At 39.1% G+C, this 27625-nt stretch overlaps 1 protein-coding gene and 1 gene segment (V, D, J or C); both read left to right on the top strand.

The window, feature by feature from the left end:
- Positions 1–1251: 1251 nt before the first annotated feature.
- On the top strand, positions 1252–18029 carry LOC116219586. The segment is given in 2 exon segments: positions 1252–1462; positions 17683–18029. Coding segments are annotated over 2 exon segments (414 nt in total).
- A 2577-nt stretch (positions 18030–20606) lies between these two features.
- On the top strand, positions 20607–27189 carry LOC116219585. The gene is made up of 3 exons (XM_031563072.1): positions 20607–20645; positions 22476–22754; positions 26831–27189. The coding sequence occupies exons 1-3, from the start codon at positions 20607–20609 to the stop codon at positions 27167–27169; spliced, it is 657 nt and encodes a 218-aa protein (XP_031418932.1). The 3' UTR covers positions 27170–27189.
- The last annotated feature ends 436 nt before the right edge of the window (positions 27190–27625 follow it).

The following is a 27625-nucleotide window of genomic DNA, read 5'->3' as shown; positions in this document are numbered from 1 at the left end:
TCAATATAACTCAATATAACATGTAGGTGAGATATGATGTGTATGAGGGAGTAACTGCTGTATACTGTAGTTACAGCTGTCATCTGTCTATGTCTATGTCAGTGACTGCAGCTTGAATGTAAATGATTACCATGCTCTTTCTGCTTTTTCTGTTTATATTTTGCACAGGTAGGCTTGTCATTTCTACCTTAAAAAGAAAATAAAATATTTTTCCTTCATACTTTTAGAAAATGTTAAAGAATATCTGAAGAATATCTAATAATTTAATAATATTTTATTCCATACTTTTTTTTAGGTTACAGTTTGCAAGATGACATCACTCCAGTTTTGAAAGAAATTTCCATTTTAGAGGGTGAAACAGCTTCTCTCTCCTGCACATATAGCGCCATTTCAGTGAACAATCTGCAGTGGTTTCGCCAGAATCCAGGATCTAAACCAAAATTAATTATTCTGATGATGGAATCCTCTAACTTCAAGGTGGAATCAACTCCTCCACATCCTCGTGTCTCTGCTGAAGTATATAAAGATGCTAAACGGGTTGATCTGAATATCTCATCTGCTGAAGTCTCAGACTCTGCTGTCTACTACTGTGCCCTGCAGCCCACAGTGTCAGGAAACCCAGCTGCACTGAACAAAAACCCTCCCAGCATTTAGTTGTGGGCACAAACATTTCATACCCATCTTATAGATTCATTGTGATTTTACAGCATGCATATCATTTCAATACAATGATGTTAAGCCTTAGTTATAAATATCCAATTTTATACAATGAACAGAATTTAAGGAGCAAAAAAAATATATAATTTTTTATGATTTTCTTAAGAGAAACTGAGCTGAAATGTAATTACTTATCGGGCATATAAATATTATTTATCTGTAATGTCAGCTATAGACCACAGGGTGGCGATATGTGTAACCTCAATGTGACCTTTATAGATCATCAGGTATGAATTCAACCAAAGTTGTATTCATTACATGCCCAAATACATATATAGTGTTGAGTTTTATCTCTCACAGGAACAGCTGGTCGAAAGGATACTGATTAAGATGAACACATCATTGGCACATCACCTAATTAATAAATTCCCGGAACCACATTTTTAGAGGGAATCTTAGAGAGATGAGGGTCACTCCTTTCAGTAGAAACATCTTCAGCTGGCCGCATGCCAAGATGATAATGCAGTTAACCAGAATATGTGGAGTTAATCCATTAGTAGAGTTACTACACTACTGTGCTACTATCCTGACCAGTAAAGGCACAGTGCAGCTCATGACCAATCCTCTCTACCAGTCAGGGGAGGAGCTGAACAGACAGACAGCATCATGGTGAGATCTGATGAAAGTGCCTGAGTGGAAAGAACTGAATCCACACAGATCTGCATACCAGCCTCACACATGAACTACACTATGTGCTCTACCATGATGATTCCTCTAACAGTGCTACTGTTTTCAACCTTCTTGGGTAGAAGACATTCCCTTTCCACACTTACCAGTTATTTTTAATTACATAATTGACATTTAACCAAATACAGATGGTCAATGTCTTATTCTCAGTTAAATGACAAATGTATGTACAATCATCTCTCTATGTCTTCATGTCTCTTTTCATAGCCAGCAGTTTTGGAAACCCTATTGCTCCAGACACTGCAGTGAAGTTTGCCATGGAAGGAGAAACTGTTCTGCTCTCCTGCAGGTACAATGGAACTAACTACGATCTGCACTGGTATCGCCAGTTTCCCCTGTCTGTGCCACAGTTCCTAATTCTAGATTATGAAGGAATTATTACCAATGCGACTCCCCCTGTTCCTGGGATATCAATAAAACACAACAAGACAGCAAGGCAGCTGTTCCTGAATATTTCATCTGCTGAAGTCTCAGACTCTGCTGTCTACTACTGTGCCATGGAGCCCACAGTGTCAGGAAACCCAGCTGCACTGAACAAAAACCCTCACAGCATTTAGTTGTGGGCAAAAACATTTCATACCCATCTTATAGATTCATTGTGATTTTACAGCATGCATATCATTTCAATACAATGATGTTAAGCCTTAGTTATAAATATCCAATTTTATACAATGACCAGAATTTAAGGAGCAAAAAAATGTATTCTTTTTAATGAAAATACTATAGATAGAGCATTTTAAAATGTAACTTTTCTACTAGAGTATATGTATGAGAAGCATAGGAATGACAAATAGAGTGGTTGAACAAAACAGGAACACTTAATGAGATGATAAATAATCAATTTCTGGATTAACAATTTAATCTATCTGAAGACTTTTTTTGTATCAGCTTTCCTCTCTTTATGAGAGTGGTTAACATTCTTAAGAGACACTGAGCTGAAATGTAATTACTTATTGGGCATATAAATATTATTTATCTGTAATGTCAGCTATAGACCACAGGGTGGCGATATGTGTAACCTCAATGTGACCTTTATAGATCATCAGGTATGAATTCAACCATAGTTGTATTCATTACATGCTCAAATAAATATATAGTGTTGAGTTTTATCTCTCACAGGAACAGCTGGTTGAAAGGATACTGATTAAGATGAACACATCATTGGCACATCACCTACTTGATAAATTCCCTGAACCACATTTTTAGAGGGAATCTTAGAGAGATGAGAGTCACTCCTTTCAGTAGAAACATCTGCAGCTGGTCTAGTTCTGGTCTTTCCTACTGTGCTTTGGGTCCCACTATACAGACTTCAGATGAGAGAACCAGTGAAGAGTACTAATCACTCCACTAGCTGTAATATGCTTGAACACGCACAGTGGGAGGAGGAGTTAGAGGTGTGGCTGGAGGTGAAAGCTCACAGTTTAATTCTCAACTAGTTAGTGCCAATAGACTTAACACATAAGTTACTGTTAATAGACTTAACACATACGTTACTGTTAATAGACTTAACACATAAGTTACTGTTAATAGACTTAACACATACGAACATTACATCATGAAGCTTTGCTGGAATAATGTATTTGTACTTGCATTTTGCATCTTTGGTATGACATGTAATGTACATTCAGATTATGATCATGTTAGTACATTGTAATATATCCTTAACTGTGTTGTAATCAAATAATGTTTTCCTTGTTTCATAGAATGCAGAGGAGATGACATTGTGTATCAGCCAAAACAGGAGATGATTCATGTAGAAGGAGAAACAGTGACTTTTGACTGTGGATACAAAACAGCTAGAACATCACCAGGACTTTTATGGTACATACAAAGACCAAAGGATTTCCCAAAATGTATACTGAGAAGAAATAATTATTGTTAAAAAGGCTGCTTCACCAGCTGCATCTAGCTGTGCACCCCCACTGTGCCGGCCACTCACGGGGCCTGGGGTCCATGAAAGGTCAGCCTATCAGTTGATCCCAGAGTTCCGTGGGGCTCGTGCACAGTGGAATTTCACTGACCATTTGGCGACTTGGTACCACTTTACAATAAGGTTCCCTTTATAAAGGTTTATAAATGGTTTATAAATAGGTTATTAATTAGGTTGTAAACCCTTTGTAAGTCATTAATAAGCCATTATAAATGAGTTATAACACAGTTCTTAAAACATCGATGCCGGCTCACTATTTGGTAAGATCCCCATTTTGGCAACCCACTGTCTATCCCTTAACTGGCTATACTAGCCCATTGCACACTCCCTACCATTCTTGTATCTGTTACTACCAGCACGTAGAGATTACCCCCGCACCGTGGGGGGGCCTCACATGGGGGGGGGGGGGGGGGGGCTCGCATGCCCCCCCCCCCACAATTTTTTTTAAAACAAAACATTTTTTTTTTTTTTTTTTCAATTTGAATTACATGGGATGCACACTATGTCCTTATTGTCTTGTCTGTGTTTCCAGAGTTGATATAGAAATAAAGAAAAATATATTTAATTGTGCTTTCTTTGTTAGGTAGCCTAGTGACGTGACGACATAGGTCAGAAGGTCACAGACCGGCGCGCCCACGGCAAATAGGGAGCTTGAGTTTTGATATCTTGCCTATATGTGGGGGGGGGGGGGGGCTCTCGTGTTTCCGTTACGGTACTGGTTACTACCCCACTCGTTTTGAACGTGTTCTCCCTATGTGTATGTGATTTGTGTATGTTGTGTCTGGATGCTACTGGATGGCCTAAAATTTCCCTCAGGATTAATAAAGTATCCATCCATCCATCCAAGATCAAGTTACTGCTTACTACTCATTAATCTTATGAGTTACTAACAGGTATAACTGGCAAAAGGGAGCCTTATTGTAAAGTGTGAAACAAATCATCATCTATTAATCAGCTACTGTCATTTATAACTGGCAAAGGGAACCTTATTGTAAAGTGTGAAACAAATCATCATCTATTAATCAGCTACTATCATTTATAACTGGCAAAGGGAACCTTATTGTAAAGTGTGAAACAAATCATCATTTATTAATCAGCTACCAACATGTATAACTGGCAAAAGGGAGCCTTATTGTAAAGTGTGAAACACATCACCATTGATAAATGAGTAACTAACATTCACATTTACCTAATATAAGTTTTTCACATGGAATGGAAAGTAAGATGCAACAGATACAAGCAAAAATAATGTATTCACACATGTTAAAAATCAACAGTCAAAATGATTAAACTGTTGAGTACAAGTGATGCTTATATTTAGACATAAAAGCTTTACGCAGACATCAATAAAACACTTTGAAAGAAATAATGAGATTCAGACTGGAAAGGCTTTTCGTATATCCATGAACAACCGTCCAAGTGGCCCATCAGGGTGACCAGAGCCAAAAAGTCAATCATTTTATCCGGATCACGGCACCGTTGAAACAAGTCCTGCGTTGTGTTCTGTGTGAGTCTGTTTGCTGGGCAAGAAATGGCCAAGCACTGAAGTTCTGATGCTTTGTTCCAGCGAAGTGGAGCTCCGTACACTGTACACAATAACATACAACGAGACAGTCTGTAACATGCAGTCGTCAAACACACTGGATATTAGCCTGTTAGCAGAGGGAAAACATATGCTAGGAACCTCATGGCATAAGACAAAACAAGATAAATGCATTAAATATCACATCGTATGCATCACATGTTGCAGTTCACAATCTTTTAGTATATACGCCGTTATGTCATCATAATACCATGACTTTGAGGGTTTATCACTTATAAATATACGTATAGTTTCTTTGACATACCTCTCTTCAGATCAGCAACTTCAAACTGAAGCCTAAAAGGAGAGATGCCAACAAAACCGAGTTTCTTAAAGGGGCAATACAAGTTGTACTCAGTGTGTTCAAATAACAAGATTTAGTATATACAAATCATGATCAAATATGTAACCGAGTCCAAAATAGTTGCATTCATTTCATGAAATGTCACCAAATCCTGATTTGTTTATATTTAATCTTGTTATTTGAACACACTGAATACGTGAACTTCTATTGCCCCTTTAAGCAACTTGGCTTAGTTTGCATCTCAGTTTAGCATGCTACTACCCAGCAGTAGTACTGGGCAGTAGCATGCTAACTTTAGATAGCTGGCTGACACACCTCGCAAATCCCCTCAGACGTATTTTTCAGTTTAAATAAATGGGTTTCTACATTGCATAGTGTCTCGGTAACTTTTTAAAAAATCTAAGCAAAACAAGTAAAACAAACAACTTTTAAATCGCTGTTTATCTTCTGGGTAGTAGCATGCTAAACTGAGATATTGCCCCTTTAAGAAACTCGGTTTTGTTGGCATCTCTCCTTTTAGGCTTCAGTTTGAAGTTGCTGATCTGAAGAGAGGTCTGTCAAAGAAACTATACGTATATTTATAAGTGATAAACCCTCAAAGTCATGGTATTATGATGACATAACGGAGTATATACTAAAAGATTGTGAACTGCAACATGTGATGCATACGATGTGATATTTAATGCATTTATCTTGTTTTGTCTTATGCCATGAGGTTCCTAGCATACGTTTTCCCTCTGCTAACAGGCTAATATCCAGTGTGTTTGACGACTGCATGTTACAGACTGTCTCGTTGTATGTTATTGTGTACAGTGTACGGAGCTCCACTTCGCTGGAACAAAGCATCAGAACTTCAGTGCTTGGCCATTTCTTGCCCAGCAAACAGACTCACACAGAACACAACGCAGGACTTGTTTCAACGGTGCCGTGATCCGGATAAAATGATTGACTTTTTGGCTCTGGTCACCCTGATGGGCCACTTGGACGGTTGTTCATGGATATACGAAAAGCCTTTCCAGTCTGAATCTCATTATTTCTTTCAAAGTGTTTTATTGATGTCTGCGTAAAGCTTTTATGTCTAAATATAAGCATCACTTGTACTCAACAGTTTAATCATTTTGACTGTTGATTTTTAACATGTGTGAATACATTATTTTTGCTTGTATCTGTTGCATCTTACTTTCCATTCCATGTGAAAAACTTATATTAGGTAAATGTGAATGTTAGTTACTCATTTATCAATGGTGATGTGTTTCACACTTTACAATAAGGCTCCCTTTTGCCAGTTATACATGTTGGTAGCTGATTAATAAATGATGATTTGTTTCACACTTTACAATAAGGTTCCCTTTGCCAGTTATAAATGATAGTAGCTGATTAATAGATGATGATTTGTTTCACACTTTACAATAAGGTTCCCTTTGCCAGTTATAAATGATAGTAGCTGATTAATAGATGATGATTTGTTTCACACTTTACAATAAGGTTCCCTTTGCCAGTTATAAATGACAGTAGCTGATTAATAGATGATGATTTGTTTCACACTTTACAATAAGGCTCCCTTTTGCCAGTTATACCTGTTAGTAACTCATAAGATTAATGAGTAGTAAGCAGTAACTTGATCTTGGATGGATGGATGGATACTTTATTAATCCTGAGGGAAATTTTAGGCCATCCAGTAGCATCCAGACACAACATACACAAATCACATACACATAGGGAGAACACGTTCAAAACGAGTGGGGTAGTAACCAGTACCGTAACGGAAACCCGAGAGCCCCCCCCCCCCACATATAGGCAAGATATCAAAACTCAAGCTCCCTATTTGCCGTGGGCGCGCCGGTCTGTGACCTTCTGACCTATGTCGTCACGTCACTAGGCTACCTAACAAAGAAAGCACAATTAAATATATTTTTCTTTATTTCTATATCAACTCTGGAAACACAGACAAGACAATAAGGACATAGTGTGCATCCCATGTAATTCAAATTGAAAAAAAAAAAAAAAAACTTTTTTGTTTTAAATTTTTTTGTGGGGGGGGGGCATGGGAGCCCCCCCCCCCCCCCCCCATGCGAGGCCCCCCACGGTGCGGGGGTAATCTCTACGTGCTGGTAGTAACAGATACAAGAATGGTAGGGAGTGTGCAATGGGCTAGTATAGCCAGTTAAGGGATAGACAGTGGGTTGCCAAAATGGGGATCTTACCAAATAGTGAGCCGGCATCGATGTTTTAAGAACTGTGTTATAACTCATTTATAATGGCTTATTAATGACTTACAAAGGGTTTACAACCTAATTAATAACCTATTTATAAACCATTTATAAACCTTTATAAAGGGAACCTTATTGTAAAGTGGTACCGGCCACTTCAACAGTTTCTAAACGGTTTCAAGGCTCCCCTTCATCTACACTATATAAGGCCGACCCTCCTCCGGCCAAGTTGTGGGTCAAGTCGAGCGGTGTTGGAGAAGTCATCATCAAGGAGCACATCGGACAATATCACGATCAGAGACATTCACTTTCATTCTTGCCGTGCGTCATTGAGAATGTGAGTGTTTGTGATATGTGTCATCTGTATAATTTGTATTTCACTTGTTACCGTCACTTCAATCAGTAACTGTTATTACGGGATAAATGGAATGTTCACCGTTACGCGGCACTGCTGCAACATGTGATGCATACGATGTGATATTTAATGCATTTATCTTGTTTTGTCTTATGCCATGAGGTTCCTAGCATACGTTTTCCCTCTGCTAACAGGCTAATATCCAGTGTGTTTGACGACTGCATGTTACACTGTTACGCTGTTTATCTTCTGGGTAGTAGCATGCTAAACTGAGATATTGCCCCTTTAAGAAACTCGGTTTTGTTGGCATCTCTCCTTTTAGGCTTCAGTTTGAAGTTGCTGATCTGAAGAGAGGTATGTCAAAGAAACTATACGTATATTTATAAGTGATAAACCCTCAAAGTCATGGTATTATGATGACATAACGGCGTATATACTAAAAGATTGTGAACTGCAACATGTGATGCATACGATGTGATATTTAATGCATTTATCTTGTTTTGTCTTATGCCATGAGGTTCCTAGCATATGTTTTCCCTCTGCTAACAGGCTAATATCCAGTGTGTTTGACGACTGCATGTTACAGACTGTCTCGTTGTATGTTATTGTGTACAGTGTACGGAGCTCCACTTCGCTGGAACAAAGCATCAGAACTTCAGTGCTTGGCCATTTCTTGCCCAGCAAACAGACTCACACAGAACACAACGCAGGACTTGTTTCAACGGTGCCGTGATCCGGATAAAATGATTGACTTTTTGGCTCTGGTCACCCTGATGGGCCACTTGGACGGTTGTTCATGGATATACGAAAAGCCTTTCCAGTCTGAATCTCATTATTTCTTTCAAAGTGTTTTATTGATGTCTGCGTAAAGCTTTTATGTCTAAATATAAGCATCACTTGTACTCAACAGTTTAATCATTTTGACTGTTGATTTTTAACATGTGTGAATACATTATTTTTGCTTGTATCTGTTGCATCTTACTTTCCATTCCATGTGAAAAACTTATATTAGGTAAATGTGAATGTTAGTTACTCATTTATCAATGGTGATGTGTTTCACACTTTACAATAAGGCTCCCTTTTGCCAGTTATACATGTTGGTAGCTGATTAATAAATGATGATTTGTTTCACACTTTACAATAAGGTTCCCTTTGCCAGTTATAAATGATAGTAGCTGATTAATAGATGATGATTTGTTTCACACTTTACAATAAGGTTCCCTTTGCCAGTTATAAATGACAGTAGCTGATTAATAGATGATGATTTGTTTCACACTTTACAATAAGGCTCCCTTTTGCCAGTTATACCTGTTAGTAACTCATAAGATTAATGAGTAGTAAGCAGTAACTTGATCTTGGATGGATGGATGGATACTTTATTAATCCTGAGGGAAATTTTAGGCCATCCAGTAGCATCCAGACACAACATACACAAATCACATACACATAGGGAGAACACGTTCAAAACGAGTGGGGTAGTAACCAGTACCGTAACGGAAACACGAGCCCCCCCCCCCCCCCACATATAGGCAAGATATCAAAACTCAAGCTCCCTATTTGCCGTGGGCGCGCCGGTCTGTGACCTTCTGACCTATGTCGTCACGTCACTAGGCTACCTAACAAAGAAAGCACAATTAAATATATTTTTCTTTATTTCTATATCAACTCTGGAAACACAGACAAGACAATAAGGACATAGTGTGCATCCCATGTAATTCAAATTGAAAAAAAAAAAAAAAAACTTTTTTGTTTTAAATTTTTTTGTGGGGGGGGGGCATGCGAGCCCCCCCCCCCCCCCCCCCATGCGAGGCCCCCCCACGGTGCGGGGGTAATCTCTACGTGCTGGTAGTAACAGATACAAGAATGGTAGGGAGTGTGCAATGGGCTAGTATAGCCAGTTAAGGGATAGACAGTGGGTTGCCAAAATGGGGATCTTACCAAATAGTGAGCCGGCATCGATGTTTTAAGAACTGTGTTATAACTCATTTATAATGGCTTATTAATGACTTACAAAGGGTTTACAACCTAATTAATAACCTATTTATAAACCATTTATAAACCTTTATAAAGGGAACCTTATTGTAAAGTGGTACCGGCCACTTCAACAGTTTCTAAACGGTTTCAAGGCTCCCCTTCATCTACACTATATAAGGCCGACCCTCCTCCGGCCAAGTTGTGGGTCAAGTCGAGCGGTGTTGGAGAAGTCATCATCAAGGAGCACATCGGACAATATCACGATCAGAGACATTCACTTTCATTCTTGCCGTGCGTCATTGAGAATGTGAGTGTTTGTGATATGTGTCATCTGTATAATTTGTATTTCACTTGTTACCGTCACTTCAATCAGTAACTGTTATTACGGGATAAATGGAATGTTCACCGTTACGCGGCACGGTGTGAAAGGAACATATCCGTAGTTAATCATAGCCGTAATATTCATAGTGTATATACTGTTTCATTCTTGTCGTATTTGATTGTTAATATTTGTATATATTTGTTATATATTATTTTCATAGAAACCATGGTTCAAACCACGGATTCAAATGTGGATATAAGTCCCTTTACACGGGATAATTATATTCACGGGCATCATTCATCAACCACTTCATGTCTTCACTTCGTGTGTGTGTGCAATAAATCAGACCTCATTGGAACATTGGCATCCGTTATTGTTCTGACCGGACAAACCTGTGGCGATTGTCACTTAATCATTAAACTAGCAATACAGTCCTTTTGGGGTTTATTCAACCTAACATCCCCCTATTTTATAATTATGGCTCTGGAGATAATGGCCCTGAGTTCAATGACAGATTTCACTCCAACCTGAACATCACCTCCAGCTCAGTTCCTCTGATCATCCAGAATCTACAAGTGTCTGACTCTACATCGTTGAGGATAAATACTCTGAATGGCTAAATGAGGCCACTGAGAGAATTGTCCAAACAAGAGTCATTATGAAACAAAAATCCACAAGGTTGGACTGATGAGAATGCAGTTAAATAGAATATGTGGAATTACTCCATTAGTAGAATTACTACACTACTGTGCTACTATCCTGACCAGTTAAGGCACAGTGCAGCTCATGACCAATCCTCTCTACCAGTCAGGGGAGGAGCTGAACAGACAGACAGCATCATGGTGAGATCTGATGAAAGTGCCTGAGTGGAAAGAACTGAATCCAAACAGATCTGCATACCAGCCTCACACATGAACTACACCATGATGATTCCTCTAGCACTGCCACTATTTTCAAGCTTCTTGGGTAATATATTGTCTCTATACACTTTGTATTATGCAATATCAAACTTGCTATAATATATGCTTTGAACAGTATAACATTATAAAACCTTATCTCAAGTTACATTTGTTTTGGTGACATGGTCACATGATCAAGACTGATTTTGAATATTTCAGAAGCCCCTCCTTAAATGCAAGAGTGTGTATGAGTGTGCATGAGTGTGTTTTCATTTCATGTGTTTCACAGTATGATCATGTACAGCTGGCTTAAGAACTGTCTTATTCTCTCTGCATCATGCTTGGGTATGATCAGATCTAAACCTCTTTTTCAGCTATTGTGGCACCATCTCATATCTCTTATTAGACTCTAACAAGTTAGATAGATCACAACATCACTCTGTTTACTTACTTTGATTTATGATAACATAATTTATAATTAGTACAGAACAGGAGGTATAGTTGTGTTAAGTGTTGTAATGGTGTTGATAGTGAATACTGAGTGGAGAATGATGGAGTGCTGAAAGCTAATTCCTCCAGTCTTGGCTATGTGATCATGAAACCTTCTGAATGTACAGAAGGTCAGCACACGGCGCGTATTGCGACTGTCACCAGCCAACTAAATACTAAATAAAATCCCCATACACCCAGCCAGGCAGCCTCTCTCTCTCTCTCTCTCTCTCTCCCTCTCCTTTCTTATCACATTGCTAATGCCTATAATAACCCACTCACTCTGTTCTTTTTCTTTCTCTCCTAATCTAGACTATCTTCGCCATGGGACGCTGCTGTAGTCTCTCCACCCGGTCTACCTGCAGAAACCCTTTGACCAATTGCACCCACCGCCACCGCACTGCTGTACACTTACTCTACCTCATACCCTATGCTAGCATTTATATACAATATATATTATTGCCACCATCGACATGTTTCTCTGTTCCTACTCCCCTTACCCCTGTAATAGTAACCCTATCAGCACAGTGTATATCCACTAAACTGGTCTTGTCTGTATCATGTATTTACCACTGGATGTCTGTATATATATTATGTACATCTACCAAATGCAGGCTATGTACAACACCTGTTGTTTCCCTTCCCCTTCTACCACACAACCCTCCCCCCTTCCCCCCTTCCTATCTCCACCCGGCCGACCTCAAGCAGATGGGTTCCCCCTTATGTGCCGTGGTTCTGCTTAAGGTTCCTTCCTGACTAACAGGGAGTTTTTTCTTGCCCGTGTTGCCATTGTGCTTGCACTAAGGGGGTTTCAGGCTCTGGGCTCTGTAAAGCGCCTAGAGACAATTGTATTGTTATGGCGCTATATAAATAAAATTGAATTGAATTGAATTGAATGTGAATGTTGTTACAGTGTGCAGAGGAAAAGAAGACACTGTTGAGCAGTCATCAAAGTCTGAGACTGGACCTGAAGGAGGGATGGTGACACTCCACTGTAGTTATGATACAACCAGTGATAGTATTAATGCAAACCTGTTCTGGTATCAACAGAAACCTAATGATTATCCTCAATATATGCTGAGGAGATTCTCTACTGGAGGTGGTGATGGTGAAAAGGAATTTGAAGGAAGATTTCTTGCTGAACTCAACAAGACTACAAAAACTGTCCCTTTGACAATCAAGAATCTGCAAGTGTCTGACTCTGCTGTCTACTACTGTGCTCTGCAGCCCACAGTGACAGCTGTGTGTGAAGTCATCATACAAAAACCTGCTGTGAAGACTTACTCTTGTGTGTATTCAAACACCTAGATGGAGAAACTTTAAAGAGCACATGAAACAGTTTCCCTTTAAGCAGTTGCTATACGGGAAGACTTCAATGTGATAATTATTGGAGACATTATCTGAAATTATTGAAACTACACAAAATAAGAAAGTGCACTGCTAAATATATTGTCACTTTATGTAACACAAGAGTTTAACCACAAGAGAGCAGATATACTAGGAAATCCCTGAACACACTGCCTCAGTGAAAAACAAAAAAAAGTTTAAAACAGTTACAATGCAATTCTTATTTTGTGGCAGTGCCTATTGCTGTGGGTTGCACAGGTAAAAGAGGTTCATCAATTCAACATTCTGTGTTCACTTTCTGATGATATTGCAATCAGGAGATCAAACTTCTTCTGGAGGAGGATGGGTGATACTGAATCATAAATACCATACTGTTCTCACATACATATATTATGTACATACAATATGCAAAACCCAAATCCCAGAATGCATATTGAGGAATGCATTAATGAAAGGCAATTACAAGGAATTCAAAAAGAGATTCAGCATAACACCACAAATGGCAGAAAAACAACACTGGCCATCCAAATTCTGCACGTGTCTGACTCTTGTGTACTATAGTGCCCACAGTCACCACTGCACAGTCATCAGTCACATAACATCATTGCCTTTAGAATTACCAACCTGCTGAATTCACATTGTTCATAATTCACATTAGATATCATGTTGATATTCCATGCTTAAGAGTTAGTCTACTATGTTTCCTGGTGAATAACTAAGGGCTTTATTTCTACAGGCTGATAATGCTGCAGGGAGGGTCATCTGCAGTGTGACATAGAGGACTCCTCAAAGCAGGAACTCCTTCAGTGAGGTCTACACAGCTACACACTGTAGCAGCTTAGAGGACTGTGAACAACAACACTGAATACTATAGATTCCTCATGGAGACACCGCTTTTACTGATCCTCATTATGACAACAGGTAATCTATTTCAAATGGTTACACATCATGTGGCCACACACACACACACGCACAGAGACACAGAGAGTAGTAGCTTAGGATATTTCACTTAATAAATGGTGAATACCTAATCTTGATTCTTTCTAGCAGTATCAAGACATGTTTTAACATGATTCTGACTTTGGTTTCTGTCTTGAAGGTGTAACTGCTGACCGAGTCTCTCCAGAGCGGGAGGGCGTCACTCAGAGTGAAGAGGAATCTGTAAAACTCAAATGCTCTTATGAGACGAGCAGCAGCTATGTTTATCTTTACTGGTACAGGCAGTATCCTGGACAGGCACCTCAGTATTTGTTATATAAAGGTGCAAGAAGTTATAGTAGTTATAAGAACATCCCTAATCCAAGATTTGATTCAACAACATCACAAACATCCACTGAGCTCCATATTAAAGACCTGACTCTGGCAGACACAGCTCTCTACTACTGTGCTCTGAGGGACTTAGCACAGTGATACAAAGTCTCTGAAATGCTGTACAAAAACTCAGAGGCAAACCGAAACATTTTTTAATGAGAGAGATCAAAGTAATTTCCTTATTGGTATAATATCAGTTAGCCACAATCTGAGGTTTCAAGGCAAACTGAGGTATCGTGGTTACACCTGTCATTTGAATGCCTGAAGATTTCAAAACTAAGTAAATAAAACACACTATGATGGTTTTGAAGGGCAGTATAAACATCTGTCATTAAAACACACATGACATGCATGCATGTTTCAGAGATATATGAGAGAAAGCTTTATTGTCAGAGAGCCCTGTTCTCATGACTGTATATTGGTGTTAAATAAGTCCATCTAATCTAATCCTGCAGACTGGTTGATAGGATATGGGTCACAGCCTAACATAAACACCAAAGTGGGGGACTCTTTTTGTTGACAGTTGTCTGTAATGGACATATTGTGTTTTGTCGTTGTAATAAAGAAACACTTTAATTACGTTAAGATTTTGCTCAAGAATGCAAACGTAAAATGCTAAAGTTTGCATGAAAGTAGGAAGACCACTGATGATGTAATTTCAATGATCGTCTGTTTAATCTGCAACCATGTGGGTGAGAGTGATTTGATTTAAGCTGCACTCTCATTCCCTCAATGCAACTGTAGACAGCTGTTTTGCTCATAATGATTTTTGAATTGGCGTATTGGTTATAGTTGTGTCCATGTGTCAACTAAAACTCAACTGCTACGTGATGATGGAGAACTAAATAATGGAACTGTCATGAAACCAACTGTTTATTTTAATTACACAAAGTTACCGGGTTTTAAATGAACAATGTCAAATTGCTACCACAAGGAGGAAGTGTCTTGACATTTTGTTCAGCCTTGTCATTAACAAGCACCTCCTCAAAGGCTGAATGTTTTGAAAAAAGAGGGATCGCTTCAGTAACTACAAAAGATAAACCCAAAACCCTTCCATCATCTAAAGAGGACAGAATCAAGACATGGCATTCATGCAGGGCTGGATGTTCATTATTACGCTCTACTGCTTTGGTAAATTCCAAGTTAATTTCTTCAGCTGATTCTATTTTGATACATTTTAAAAACCAAACCAACGTTTCGTTCCTGGCATATTGGTTATAGTTCTGTCTATGTGTCAGCTAAAACACAAATGCTACAAGATGATGGACAGATGCATATTGGCACTGTCCTGAAACCCACTGTTTATTTAACACACAAAGGCACCATATTTTTAAATGAACAATGTTACATGAATAAATATATTTTGGCACAGAGTTAGCTGGAGTTACACCTTGCATGCAGATACTGGCATGTTCACTGAGAGTACCTTACATGGCATTCGGTGGGAATCACTAGTTTTAGAAAATATTTGCATCATTTCAAATAGAGAAAATAAATCAAAATCATGGTGTACACATTCAATAGTATTTTGACAAGTCATTTAATCAGTGGAATTATAAGCGAGGAGGCTATATACAATATTACAATTCCTTAGCATTCCCTACAATCGCCAGATTAAAACTAAGAGGGACTTAGTCATGGATTTGAATCACTGTCTTCATTAAGTTTTTCCTAACTCTCATGGGCTACATCTTTAATTTGATTCATTATGGAAGGCTGCGCAAAAACCAACCGCCATCACAGAAAAAAAATCGCTTTTCTGTTCAGGTAGAACATAGCCCACACAAACATCTAAAAGCATTGAAGGTAAACTACAGGTAAGAAGAGGATAAACCTTCTCTAGTCCAAGTGCTCAACATTGTATATGTTAACAATTAAATTATGATTTTGAACTCACTTGAATTAATTACTAAACTCAAAAGTTTTCTTCGGAATGATACAGACAAATGATAAGGCTGTGAAACTGTCAAGACTGAAATAACTAATAAATAAAACATTTAATGAGACAAAAATATGTTGACATGCTGTAATTCCCATTTTAGCCACAAGGAGTCATGTGTCAGTGGTGTGTCAGACATAAGGGAGTCTCCTGCAGGTCTCCTCAGTGTCAGACTGATCACACTACTGCTGTCAGTGTTTCATGCCACACATGCCTCTTTCACGCTACTGGATTAGGATCTTTGTCAGCATAGCTACCTATTGTAGCGGTACTGTGGTGATGACATTTACAATGTTACTCTACAGAGTGTTTTGGCTCAGTATCTTAGCAGGTAACTACAAAATGGCCAGAAATGTGGATCTCGAGGGGCACTGTATTTTGACAAATCATCTATAAATGATTTAAAACTTGAGATGACATTTGACTATATTTAGTTTTTTCTCTTTTCAGGTGTCTGTATGGGAAATAAAATCACTCCAGACAGAACTGAAGTCTCAACAGAAAAGGAATCTAATGTCACCTTATCCTGCAGCTACTCTTCAGCAGTACGTCTACAGTGGTATCGCCAGTATCCCAGATCAGCTCCTCAGTTTCTCCTGCTCATGCTACACAGCACTGGACAACCCCAAAGGTCAGAAGTAGATCCTCGTCTGATGGTGAAACTAAACAAAGAGAAAACTCAAGTCTTTCTGCAGATCTCCTCTGTTCAAGTCTCTGACTCTGCACTGTACTACTGTGCTCTGAGGCCCACAGTGACACAAAACCACAGTCTGCCATACAAAAACATGACTGGCACTGAGGGAAAGACATGCCTGTGCATCACAATACATCTACACCTACTGGCATTCACTGCCAAATTCACTTCACATTTTATATAAATGTTCAGCCATGAAGGCAATGTCAGCTTGTTCATTTCTATCCATATGACTTGAGGAATGATGTAATAAACCCTTTTGTCCATGAAGTGTTATGTCTCTGTTGTGTCTGATGATCTTGTGATGATTATTTATGAAAATGTCAAGCAGTGATTGGGACATATAAATCTCCGGAAACAATGCAGGAAACGATCAAAAGCAAAGAGATAATTTACGCCATTGAGGATAAATACTCTGAATGGCTAAGTGAAGCCACTGAGAGAATTGTCCAAACAAGAGTCATAATGAAACAAAAGTACAAAAGGTTGGACTCTGCTGTATACCAAGATGATAATGCAGTTAAACAGAATATGTGGAATTACTCCATTAGTAGAATGACTACACTACTGTGTTACTATCCTGACCAGTAAAGGCACAGTGCAGCTCATGACCAATCATCTCTACCAGTCAGGGGAGGAGCTGAACAGACAGACAGCATCAGGGTGAGATCTGATGAAAGTGCCTGAGTGGAAATAACTGAATCCACACAGATCTGCATACCAGCCTCACACATGAACGACACTATGTGCTCTACCATGATGATTCTTCTAATAGTGATACTGTTTTCAACCTTCTTAGGTAAGAGAACTTCTATTTCATGTACATATTGCACTGCAGTATCAAATAGCAGAACATATTCACAAATAATGAATGTGTTAATATTATTATTACTGATATTTGTGTAAAACCCTCTACTAAAAGGTAAGAGTGCTGGAAACTCTATTGTCCCCAACACTGCAGTGAAGCATGCAACAGAAGGAGAAAATGTTCAGCTCGTCTGCAAGTACAATGGATCTGTTGACAGTCTGCACGGGTATCGCCAGTTCACTGACTCAGTGCCACAGTTTCTCATTATGGATTATCAAGGCTACATAACCAATGCAACTCCTCCTGTTCCTGGGATATCAATCAAGCATGACACAACAGCAAAGCAAGTTTCACTGGAGATCTCATCTGCTGAAGTCTCAGACTCTGCTGTCTACTACTGTGCCCTGAGGCCCACAGTGTCAGGAAACCCAGCTGCACTGAACAAAAACCCTCCCAGCTAAGATGGAGGGAAAAAGCATACAGATATTCTTATATATTATATATTAATTTTTCATGCTTCAGCATATTAATTCATTAAAATGGTTTGACTCCCAACCGCTTCCATCAAGCACAAATCAACAGAGGAAACAAACATTTTCTATAACAGAATACAATAATATATATTCACTATATTGTGATTGATTCTCAATAAAACAGAGTACCTATCTATGAAACAAATGGTCACTGTTTTTCCTCTTCAAAGCTTCACACAGAGATCCCTATGGAGAGACACTACAGCTACTCTGGCATGGTTCTAGAGGAGGAGCTTACATGACACATGTGCTGAAATGATATTTGTAACAGAGATGTGTGTTGTGAACCTTGTGTGAATTCACTATGGTGCTCTATTCAGTGCTAACCTTCACAGCCAAAGCAGGTAACATTTATATATGAGCTACATCTGTAATTACATTGATTATGTAAGACTGAGCAAAAGCCACCATCCAAAAACCCTGTTGCTTTTCAGTTAGAGCATAGCCCAGGCAAACATATCAAAGCTTTGAAGGCAAACAACAAGTAAGATAAACCTCTCTCCAGTCCAGTTGCTAAATGCTTCAACATTTTATTTGTTAACAGTTCAATTATCAATTTGAACTCACTTGAGGTAATTACTGAGCTCAAAAGTTTTCGTAGGAATGACACGCAACTATTGAGGCTTTCAAACTGTCAAGACAAGACTACTATAACACAAATAGGTTAACATGCTGTAATTCCCATTTCAGCCACTATGAGGTGTCATGGTGTCAGTGGTGTGTCAGACATAAGGGGGTCTCCTGCAGGGCACTGCATTCTGACATGTACATCAATCACAATACATTATTTAACACTTAAAATGACATTTCACTGTATGTGGTTTTTTGCTCTTTTCATGTATGGGAAATAAAATCACTCCAGACAGAACTGGAGTTTCAATCAGGGAGGAATCTAATAGTAGCCTGTAGTTATTCTTCAGCAGTAAGTCTACAGTGGTATCGCCAGTATCCAAGATCAGCTCCTCAGTTTCTCCTGCTCATGCTACACAGCACTGGACAACCCCAAAGGTCAGAAGTAGATCCTCGTCTGATGGTGAAACTAAAGAAAGAGGAAACTCAAGTCTTTCTAGAGAAACAAACACAAAAACTGTTTCTTTGACCATCCAGAAGGTGCAAGGGTCTGATTCAGAAGCCCACGGTCACAGCCACACACTCAGAACTCGTACAATCAGTGTGTCATTTCACACCAAAGGAAGTGAATTGATTGACCAACTCATCTGAAGTCATGATGATATGAAAACCTTAAACGCTTGCTTTCATTTCCATCATGAACCGCTGTGGAACATTAAGAATGTCTTTCACTCATGATAGCATCATGTGACATTACTCCAGAGGAGGGGCTGGGTGAAGAATGTGTCTGAGGAAGTGTGTTGTGATCCAGATACACAGAGGCTGAACTGAGGAGGTGTGAGTGCTCAGGGTTGATGTCAAACATCATCTGTCACAGGGGACGATGGCTCTCAGCTTTTTTCTGCTTCTGGCTTCTCTTATAGGTGAGTGGAAGTCATAAACATTTCTAAGTTTGAGATCTTCAAGTGCACCACAGCTGTTGAGTTAGACCTTTATAGTGATACATTCTTGTGTGAGAGGTATTACTCTCAGACAAATACACATTGAAATGAATGTCTTCCACAGGTGGTCATTTTGCAGATGACATTAAACCAACTAAATCAGAAGAGAAGGCATTGAAAGGAGAAAATGTGATGCTGTCGTGTGACTACACTGTTTCAGCATTTACTCTACTGTGGTATCGCCAGTATCCCGGATCAGCTCCAGAGTTTCTGGTGCTCACTCCCAACACTGCAGGAGATGATCTGAGATCAGATGTAGATCACCGAATATCTGTGAGGGTGAATGAAGAGAAAACTCGAGTGTCCATGCAGATCTCCTCTGTTCAAGTCTCTGACTCTGCACTGTACTACTGTGCCCTGACGCCCACAGTGACACAAAACCACAGTCTGCTATACAAAAACATGACTGCACTGAGGGAAAGAAATGCCTGTACGTGACAATAAATCTACACCTACTGTCATTCACTGCAACAACCAGGACTCCGGAACTGCTTAGTATTTTGTTAGCCTATAAATACATTTTCTTTTCATCTCTTTGGAGATTATGTTTTGTGTGAGGGCCTTTGGGGTAAATGTGCTCAGAGAGTACAACTGCAGAGACATTTAAGAGGAGGAGTCATCTAGATGAGACATCACAGTGTGTATATTGTACATGAGGGACACTTTATGCTACAGCTGTCACACGTAGGATTTAGACCTTTACCTGTGATTGCTGCCTTTTCATACAACATTGTGACCATGCTCGTTCTACTGTTTCTTCTTTTAACAACCGCAGGTGGGTTTTGGGAGCATACTTTAAAGTTTTGTGGGAAATACTTTTCAGGGGGAAAAAATGAATTATCGTATTATATCAAAGGTATGGAATCAAAGAATATAATAAAACCATAGAATAACAATTCCACCCTTACTTTTGCAGGTGACAGTTTACAAGATGATGTCGCTCCAGCCACCCAAGAAGTCATTGCTTCAGAGGGTGAAACCGCTTCTCTCTCCTGCACATGCAGTGCTGCAGTGGACAATCTGCAGTGGTATCGGCACAATCTAGGATCTAATCCATTCATCATTCTCTTGTTGGAATCCACTGACTTCAAGGTGGAATGAACTCCTACTCAACTCTTTCTAAAGTGTAGAAAGACTATGATCTGGAGAGATCTCATCTGCTGAAGTGTCAGACTCTGACGTCTACTTCTAGTGGCTGTTTTAGATGATTGTAATGATTGCACATGTCAACGTTGACAAGAAATAATTAAAGTCTCTTTTTTTAAGTAAAGAAAAAAATTATGATTTGTATAGAAATATTTAGCCAAAAAGGCAATGTCAGCTTGTTCATTTCTATCCATATGACTTGAGGAATGATGTAATAAACCCTTTTGTCCCTAAAGTGTTATGTCTCTGTTGTGTCTGATGGGCTTCTGACAACTAACACAACTAACAACTCTTTAGTATTAGCACCTTCTCTTTTGAATTTCTTCTTTTGGGGCACTTAACACATTTAGAATGAATCCTCTAACGTACCTACTTACTGCACTGAAATTTAATTTGAGGACAAATGAATTGTATGTCTCTGCAATGTAAACAATTCACCACAATACAGGCCTAGTCTGTGACTGACTACTTTAGTACAGTATGTCTGATTTTACTTCATCTTTCAGTTTGAATAATATTCGGATTTCACTCCAGACGAAACTTCACCTCCAGCTCAGTTCCTCTGACCATTCAGAATCTACAAGTGTCTGACTCTGCTGTGTACTACTGTGCTCTAAGGCCCACAGTGACAGGACTGTAAATGCGCCAGCAGCGCCAGCGCCAGCGCCAGCTTAGGAAGTACAACCTGCATCAGGAGCTGCTGATCCTATTCTACACCGCAGTCATTGAGTCTATTCTTTGCACATCTATCTGGTTTTTTGTGTAATATGTGTAAGCACACTGAGAGCCACTGTACCAAGACAAATTCCTTGTTTGTGCAAACTTACTTGGCCAATAAAACCTGATTCTGATTCTGATACAACAAAATACAGCCCCTCAGTCCCCACCCCTTCTCTCAAACCAGTACTTATAATGCCCAGCTGTGAGAGGAGAAAAATCATGGCTGCACACGTTCACTTCAATGTGTAGAAAGTGGGTAAAACAAAGTTGACTGACTTAATTATGCTTAGAGTCCATCAGTTTATTATATACATGCACCGTCTGTTTAATCAAGCAACAAAACTGAGGCAAAATCAAAAGCATCAATACAGTATAATATCGCACAATAACGCTAATATGAAATTGTGGACAATTTCAAGTGCATCTGTCAGCATTTAGTCCCCTATATCCAATGAGCAGAGTTGTTTTTTAGACCTTGCCTGCCTTGAAACATGACTTATTTCATCTATTCAGACCAATACCACTCTTAATTCAAGAGCTGATAGCTGATGAAAAGACAATTTCCCTCATATGTTAAAAGAACATTTACTACAAACACTTAGAGCACACATGACATACAGACATAACCTTTCCAAATTATACTATGTGGAAATGTACCAGTCAACTTCTCGCAGTCCTTTCTGTTTGGACAAGAGGGAGGAGCTAGAAAGAGAAGATCGTGATGCCTTCATGGTGCCTACCTATGGGAATCTTGAAAGGACTGACATTCAAGTTGTGTAGATCTTGGATTTGCAGACCTCCACAATGATCTTCTTTCTGGGCATATTACTCATGGACCTTTCAGGTAAACACAAAGTCAAAATTAAATAATGAAGAAACAGTCATAAGAGAATAAAACAATATAGCATGTTTTAGCATCTTTTTTTTCTCTGTGCAGGTAAAACCTCCGGGAAATAAAATCACTCCAAACAGTGTTGAACTCAACACAGTGGAGAGAGATAATTTAACCCTCTCCTGTAACTACAGCTCTGGAAACTATCTACAGTGGTATCGCCAGTATCCAAGATCAGCACCCCAGTTTCTCTTGTTCATCACTAGTCCCGATAAGACAGACAAATCAGATGTGGAACCACGATTCTCTGGGAGAATGAATAAGGAGAGAAATCAGATGTTTCTGGACATCTCCTCTGCTAAACTCTCTCTGCTCTCTACTACTGTGCCCTGAGGCCCACAGTGAAGGAAACTGGCAAACTGTCTTACAAAAACTGACATGACGTGACATGAGATGACATACATCATACCTTACTCTCCTTCCAAAAACTCTGCACAGAATTTGCACAGAGTGGTAACCACTCGCATAGATTCAAGTAATTAAATGCATACATGCACTTTTATTATAAAAATATTAGGGATGCACCGATACCACTTTTTTACAAACCGATACGAGTACGAGTATTTTTATTTGTGTACTTGCCGATACCGAGTACCGATACCGATACTTCTTAGATTTGGTATCCATGAAAGTGCAATTAATTTGGAGGCAGATAGCTTATTTTATCCTCTGCAGATTATGTCAAGCCGATTGTACAAAATTAACAGAAGGCTATCCCAAGCCAAAAATAGAGCTTTCTGGTTTTAACACACAAAAAAAGCCTTCAAACAGACAATATCATCACATTAGACAAAATGCAAATATAACCAGATAAAGGCAATTCAATTTGCTGCATAGTTAACAACACAGTCTGCTTAACAAAAAGTGAACAGAACTATTACTGGATTAGCACAAGAGCACATTTCAGTTACAAAAGGATCAGAAGAATCTCCTGCTCAAGTACACAAACAATCACTTAACCTATGTGGCACAGTCTTTCTCTCTACCTCTCTCTCTCTCTGTGTGTGTGCGTGCGCGTTTTTTTCTTTTGCAAGACGTCAGTTAAGATTGGTTACTTCGGTCTTGCGCCACTAGCATCAGTGAACTCTGTGTACTTAGCACTATGGTGTGTCTTCAGGAGTTTAATCAAATTGCTTGTGTTAAACAAAGTACTTTCCTTTCCGCCCCTCGACACCGTAGCAGTGCAGATCTTACACTGTGCCTCACTCCTGTTGTCGTCATTTATCTTAAAATGAGCCCAAATCGCGGTAAGGCAGCATAACGGAATTGCTAATCGCTAACGAGATGCTAGCAGCTAAATTTAGCGAAACCTGTATACTGAAATACTTTGACACTATGACAAACTTTCCTAACACAGTCAAACATCAAGCAAATGCAACACAAGACGGCAAATAAGCTACTTACTAGTGTGGCAGAGAGTGGTAGGACAGGTAGGACAATAAATCACATTTTGTGTCAGCATAGCCCGGCCAGTTTGATGCAGTGAAATACTGATGAGTGGTATCGGTGCTTGGTATCGGCAATTCAAAACGAGTACGAGTATTTTAACGAAGTATCGGCACCGATACCGATACTGGTATCGGTATCGGTGCATCCCTAAAAAATATCCATACATTATGATTCCAGAAATAGTCTTGTAAGAATGAATTACTTCAATCCCATCGTAGTTAAAGTAACCTCTGCAAGAGCCAATGTCTACTAGTGAGTCATAAGAAATAATAGAAAAATAGATTATATTCTGTCAAAATGTATTTTATCGCACAAGACAAAATACAGAGCTGCCTTTGGACTGCAATACCACTGGACACCATGCTGGGGCGACACTACATGTTCAAAAGATGACGATGTCATCATCCTTCTTTCAGAGCTGAGAAACAGACATTAGAGAGCTCCAAACTCACAGCTCAGGCATCACACAGAGCAGTCATGACCCTCTGGACAAATCTCTTACACATTATGATTGTGTATCACTGCAGTAAGGAACATTTTCTCATCACATTCATATTATTGATTGATTGTTCTCATTTACATTTAGCTGATACTCAAAGCAACTTATAATACTTTCCCATCTGTGTAATTCTCATCTTGTAAAATGTGTCTGCCTCTTTTTGTTTTACAGTTGGCAGAGGGATGGAGGACTCTGTTGATCAGCCATCAAATGATGTAGTCGGTGTAGAGGGTGAAGTAGTGACACTCCACTGTACATATGATGTGACTACATCAACATCTCAGTTCTATTTGTTTTGGTACAAATTTCAAGCAAACGACGTCCCTCAATATGTGCTGCAGAGATACACTTTTGGAGATGGGGACAATAGTGATGGATTCAAAGTAAGATTTAAAGCAGAACTCAACACCACTGCAAAATCTATTCCTCTGACAGTCACGTATCTGCAAATGTCTGACTCTGCTGTGTACTACTGTGCTCTGAGGCCCACAGTGACTGTTGCAGACCACACCGTCATACAAAACCACACAGGGTATCCTTTATTCATATCTGTCACATCATACTCTCACACATTAGGTGATGTGGTTTCTGTCATAAACTGATAAAGACTGAATAGAAATGGCTGTAATGTAAGATTCTTGCTATCAAATGCTAAAATTCAATCCTAAACATGTTCATGTTCAAAGTCACTAAAGTATCAAATCAAAGAAACAAATGTAACAAAAGACTCCAGCCTGAATCCCTTTGTTGTTCTCTATTTGTGAGTTCCTGTAACAAATGTGCCTAGAGGAAAGTAAGGTTAAGACAACTGAACTAACTGTATTAAATGTACACTAACCATTGGCACACAGAACAACAATCTCTATTACTAAAAACAATGCTGTTGTGGCTCAAATCAATTGGAAACAATTAACACATATGAGCAAAACACATATGAGCAAAACCGATATTATCAACTAAAAATGTTTTACTCACAGTAAAGTGTCACTTGAGATGATCTTCAATTATTCTGTTTAAGGTATTCCTCAATGCCTTAAAATCTGCACAGTTTGTATCTTTTTCAGTAAAAAGCTGAGGAAGCAAAATTACAAAAGCACAAAACAGACTTTGGAATGTTTGCCTGCATGGTGCTGCTTATTATGATGAAAACATCAACCAACTATGACATCACAAAGAGAGCAGTGATGAGCCAGAAGAAAGTGGTGACTGTTTGTATTCTCCCAATCCCTTCCCTTAACCTAATCTGGGTTTGTATCTAGTTCCTACTCTGACACTCCCAAGAGGTTACCCCCCAACCCTCCCACCCAGTCTAACCCATCGTGAGTATGGAGGGGGGTGGGTCTGGTATGGCAGACACCACTGTTGAGCCTTCTGGAGGGGTTGTGGGGCTAATGACACATGGACAAAGGAAGATGCCCACTTGACCAGACCACCCCAGTGAAATGCTCACTAAGGAATCTTTGATGTTGTTGTTGTTGTTAAATTTGGTTAAGTATTGATAAGATGGTTGTAATACACCCTGCTGTTATAATACTTGGTTTAGGTTGTTGGGTATGAGTACTTCCATGTGACAGTCAGAGGTTTCCCTGGTGTGGGAAGACCCCAACCAATAGCACCAGGAATTTAACATCCTTTCCCGTGTTTAAATAAATAATAATTAAACTGTGGTTTGTTCAGTTCCTAAAATCTGTTGTGACTTCATAGGGAAGCTCATGAATTGCTTTAAAGAAAATGTGCACAGTCTCATACACTGGTATACATATCATAATTGTATTCATTTGTAAAAAGAAATTAGTTCTTGTAAAAGGAAATAGTATTTCTTTTCCTCTCACAGGACTCATGAATCAGAATGAAATGACTTCACACAGGGCTGAGGTCTGCTATGGAGGGATCTGTTCAACCCTTCCCTGCCATGAGTATCGGTTATAATGGAGTTAGCTGGAGGTTCTGTATGGGTGCCCTTATAGTCCAAAGAAATGGAGGGTATCTGCCTCAAACTCTATGAAGTGCAGATCTGAATGCTTTTTCATTAAAAACATAGCACACTGGGACATTGTACTTCAATTTGTTCCATTATTAAACTCATCACAGTCAGTTTCAAAGCGCAGTACAGATCGGTTAAATCTCACCACATGACTTCTGGCAGGAAAGCTGCTCACACCTGCTGATTTATGTGTGATAAGGTGAAGGTGGAGCTTTGTGCAGTCTGAGAGGAGCATTTCAGTGTCAACCATTCAGTGTTGGACTTACTTTCTTGAAGCAGCCATCACCATGTTGCTGTATGGACTTATCTTGTTCAGTGCAACAGCAGGTATGAATTATAACTATAAGATGTAGATATTTGCAATAGGACACAAGTGCACAGATGTTTTAAACAGTAAATCAGCAGTCTAATTATTATTTCATATTTCAGTTATTTTAAAGAGCTTCACACATGTTCTGTCTTTTCCAGGTATTAATTTGGGTAATAAAAATCACATCAAACCAAAATCAAAGTTACACTGAAAACGGATCTAATGTCACCTTATCCTGTAGCTACTCTGACAGAGGTGCAACACCACAGTGGTATCGCCAGTATCCACGATCAGCACCCCACTTTCTCTTGTTCATCACTAGTCCTGATAAGACAGAAAAATCAGATGTGGAACCACGATTCTCTGGGAGAATGAATAAGGAGAGGAATCAGATGTTTCTGGACATCTCCTCTGCTAAACTCTCAGACTCTGCTCTCTACTACTGTGCCCTGAAGCCCACAGTGAAGGAAACTGGCAAACTGTCATACAAAAACTGACATGACGTGACATGAGATGACATACATCACACCTTACTCTTCTTCCTTAAATTCTGCACAGAATTTAAGTAATTCAATAAATACATATATTTTTTTTAATACATATATCCATATATTATGATTCCATAAATAGTCACTATTTTAAGCATCAATTCCTTCATTCCTGTGTTTGTAAAGTAACTGAACCTCTGCAAGAGCCAAGGTCTACTAGTGAGTCATAAGAAATAATATTACTGTCCAAATGTATCTTGCATTTAGGCATTTCAATCAATTTTTTTTTTAACGCACAAGACAGAATACACAGCTGCCCTTAGACTGCAATACCACTGGGAACCATGGTGGGGCAACATTTGAACACTACATGTTCAATAGATGATGATCATTCTTCTTTTAGAGCTGAGAAACAGACATTAGAGAGCTCCAATCTCACAGCTCAGGCATCACACGGAGCAGTTA

This window comes from Clupea harengus, chromosome 25, assembly GCF_900700415.2.
Source record: "Clupea harengus chromosome 25, Ch_v2.0.2, whole genome shotgun sequence".
Classification (NCBI taxonomy): domain Eukaryota; kingdom Metazoa; phylum Chordata; class Actinopteri; order Clupeiformes; family Clupeidae; genus Clupea; species Clupea harengus.
This window is presented reverse-complemented; position numbering and strand designations above follow the sequence as displayed.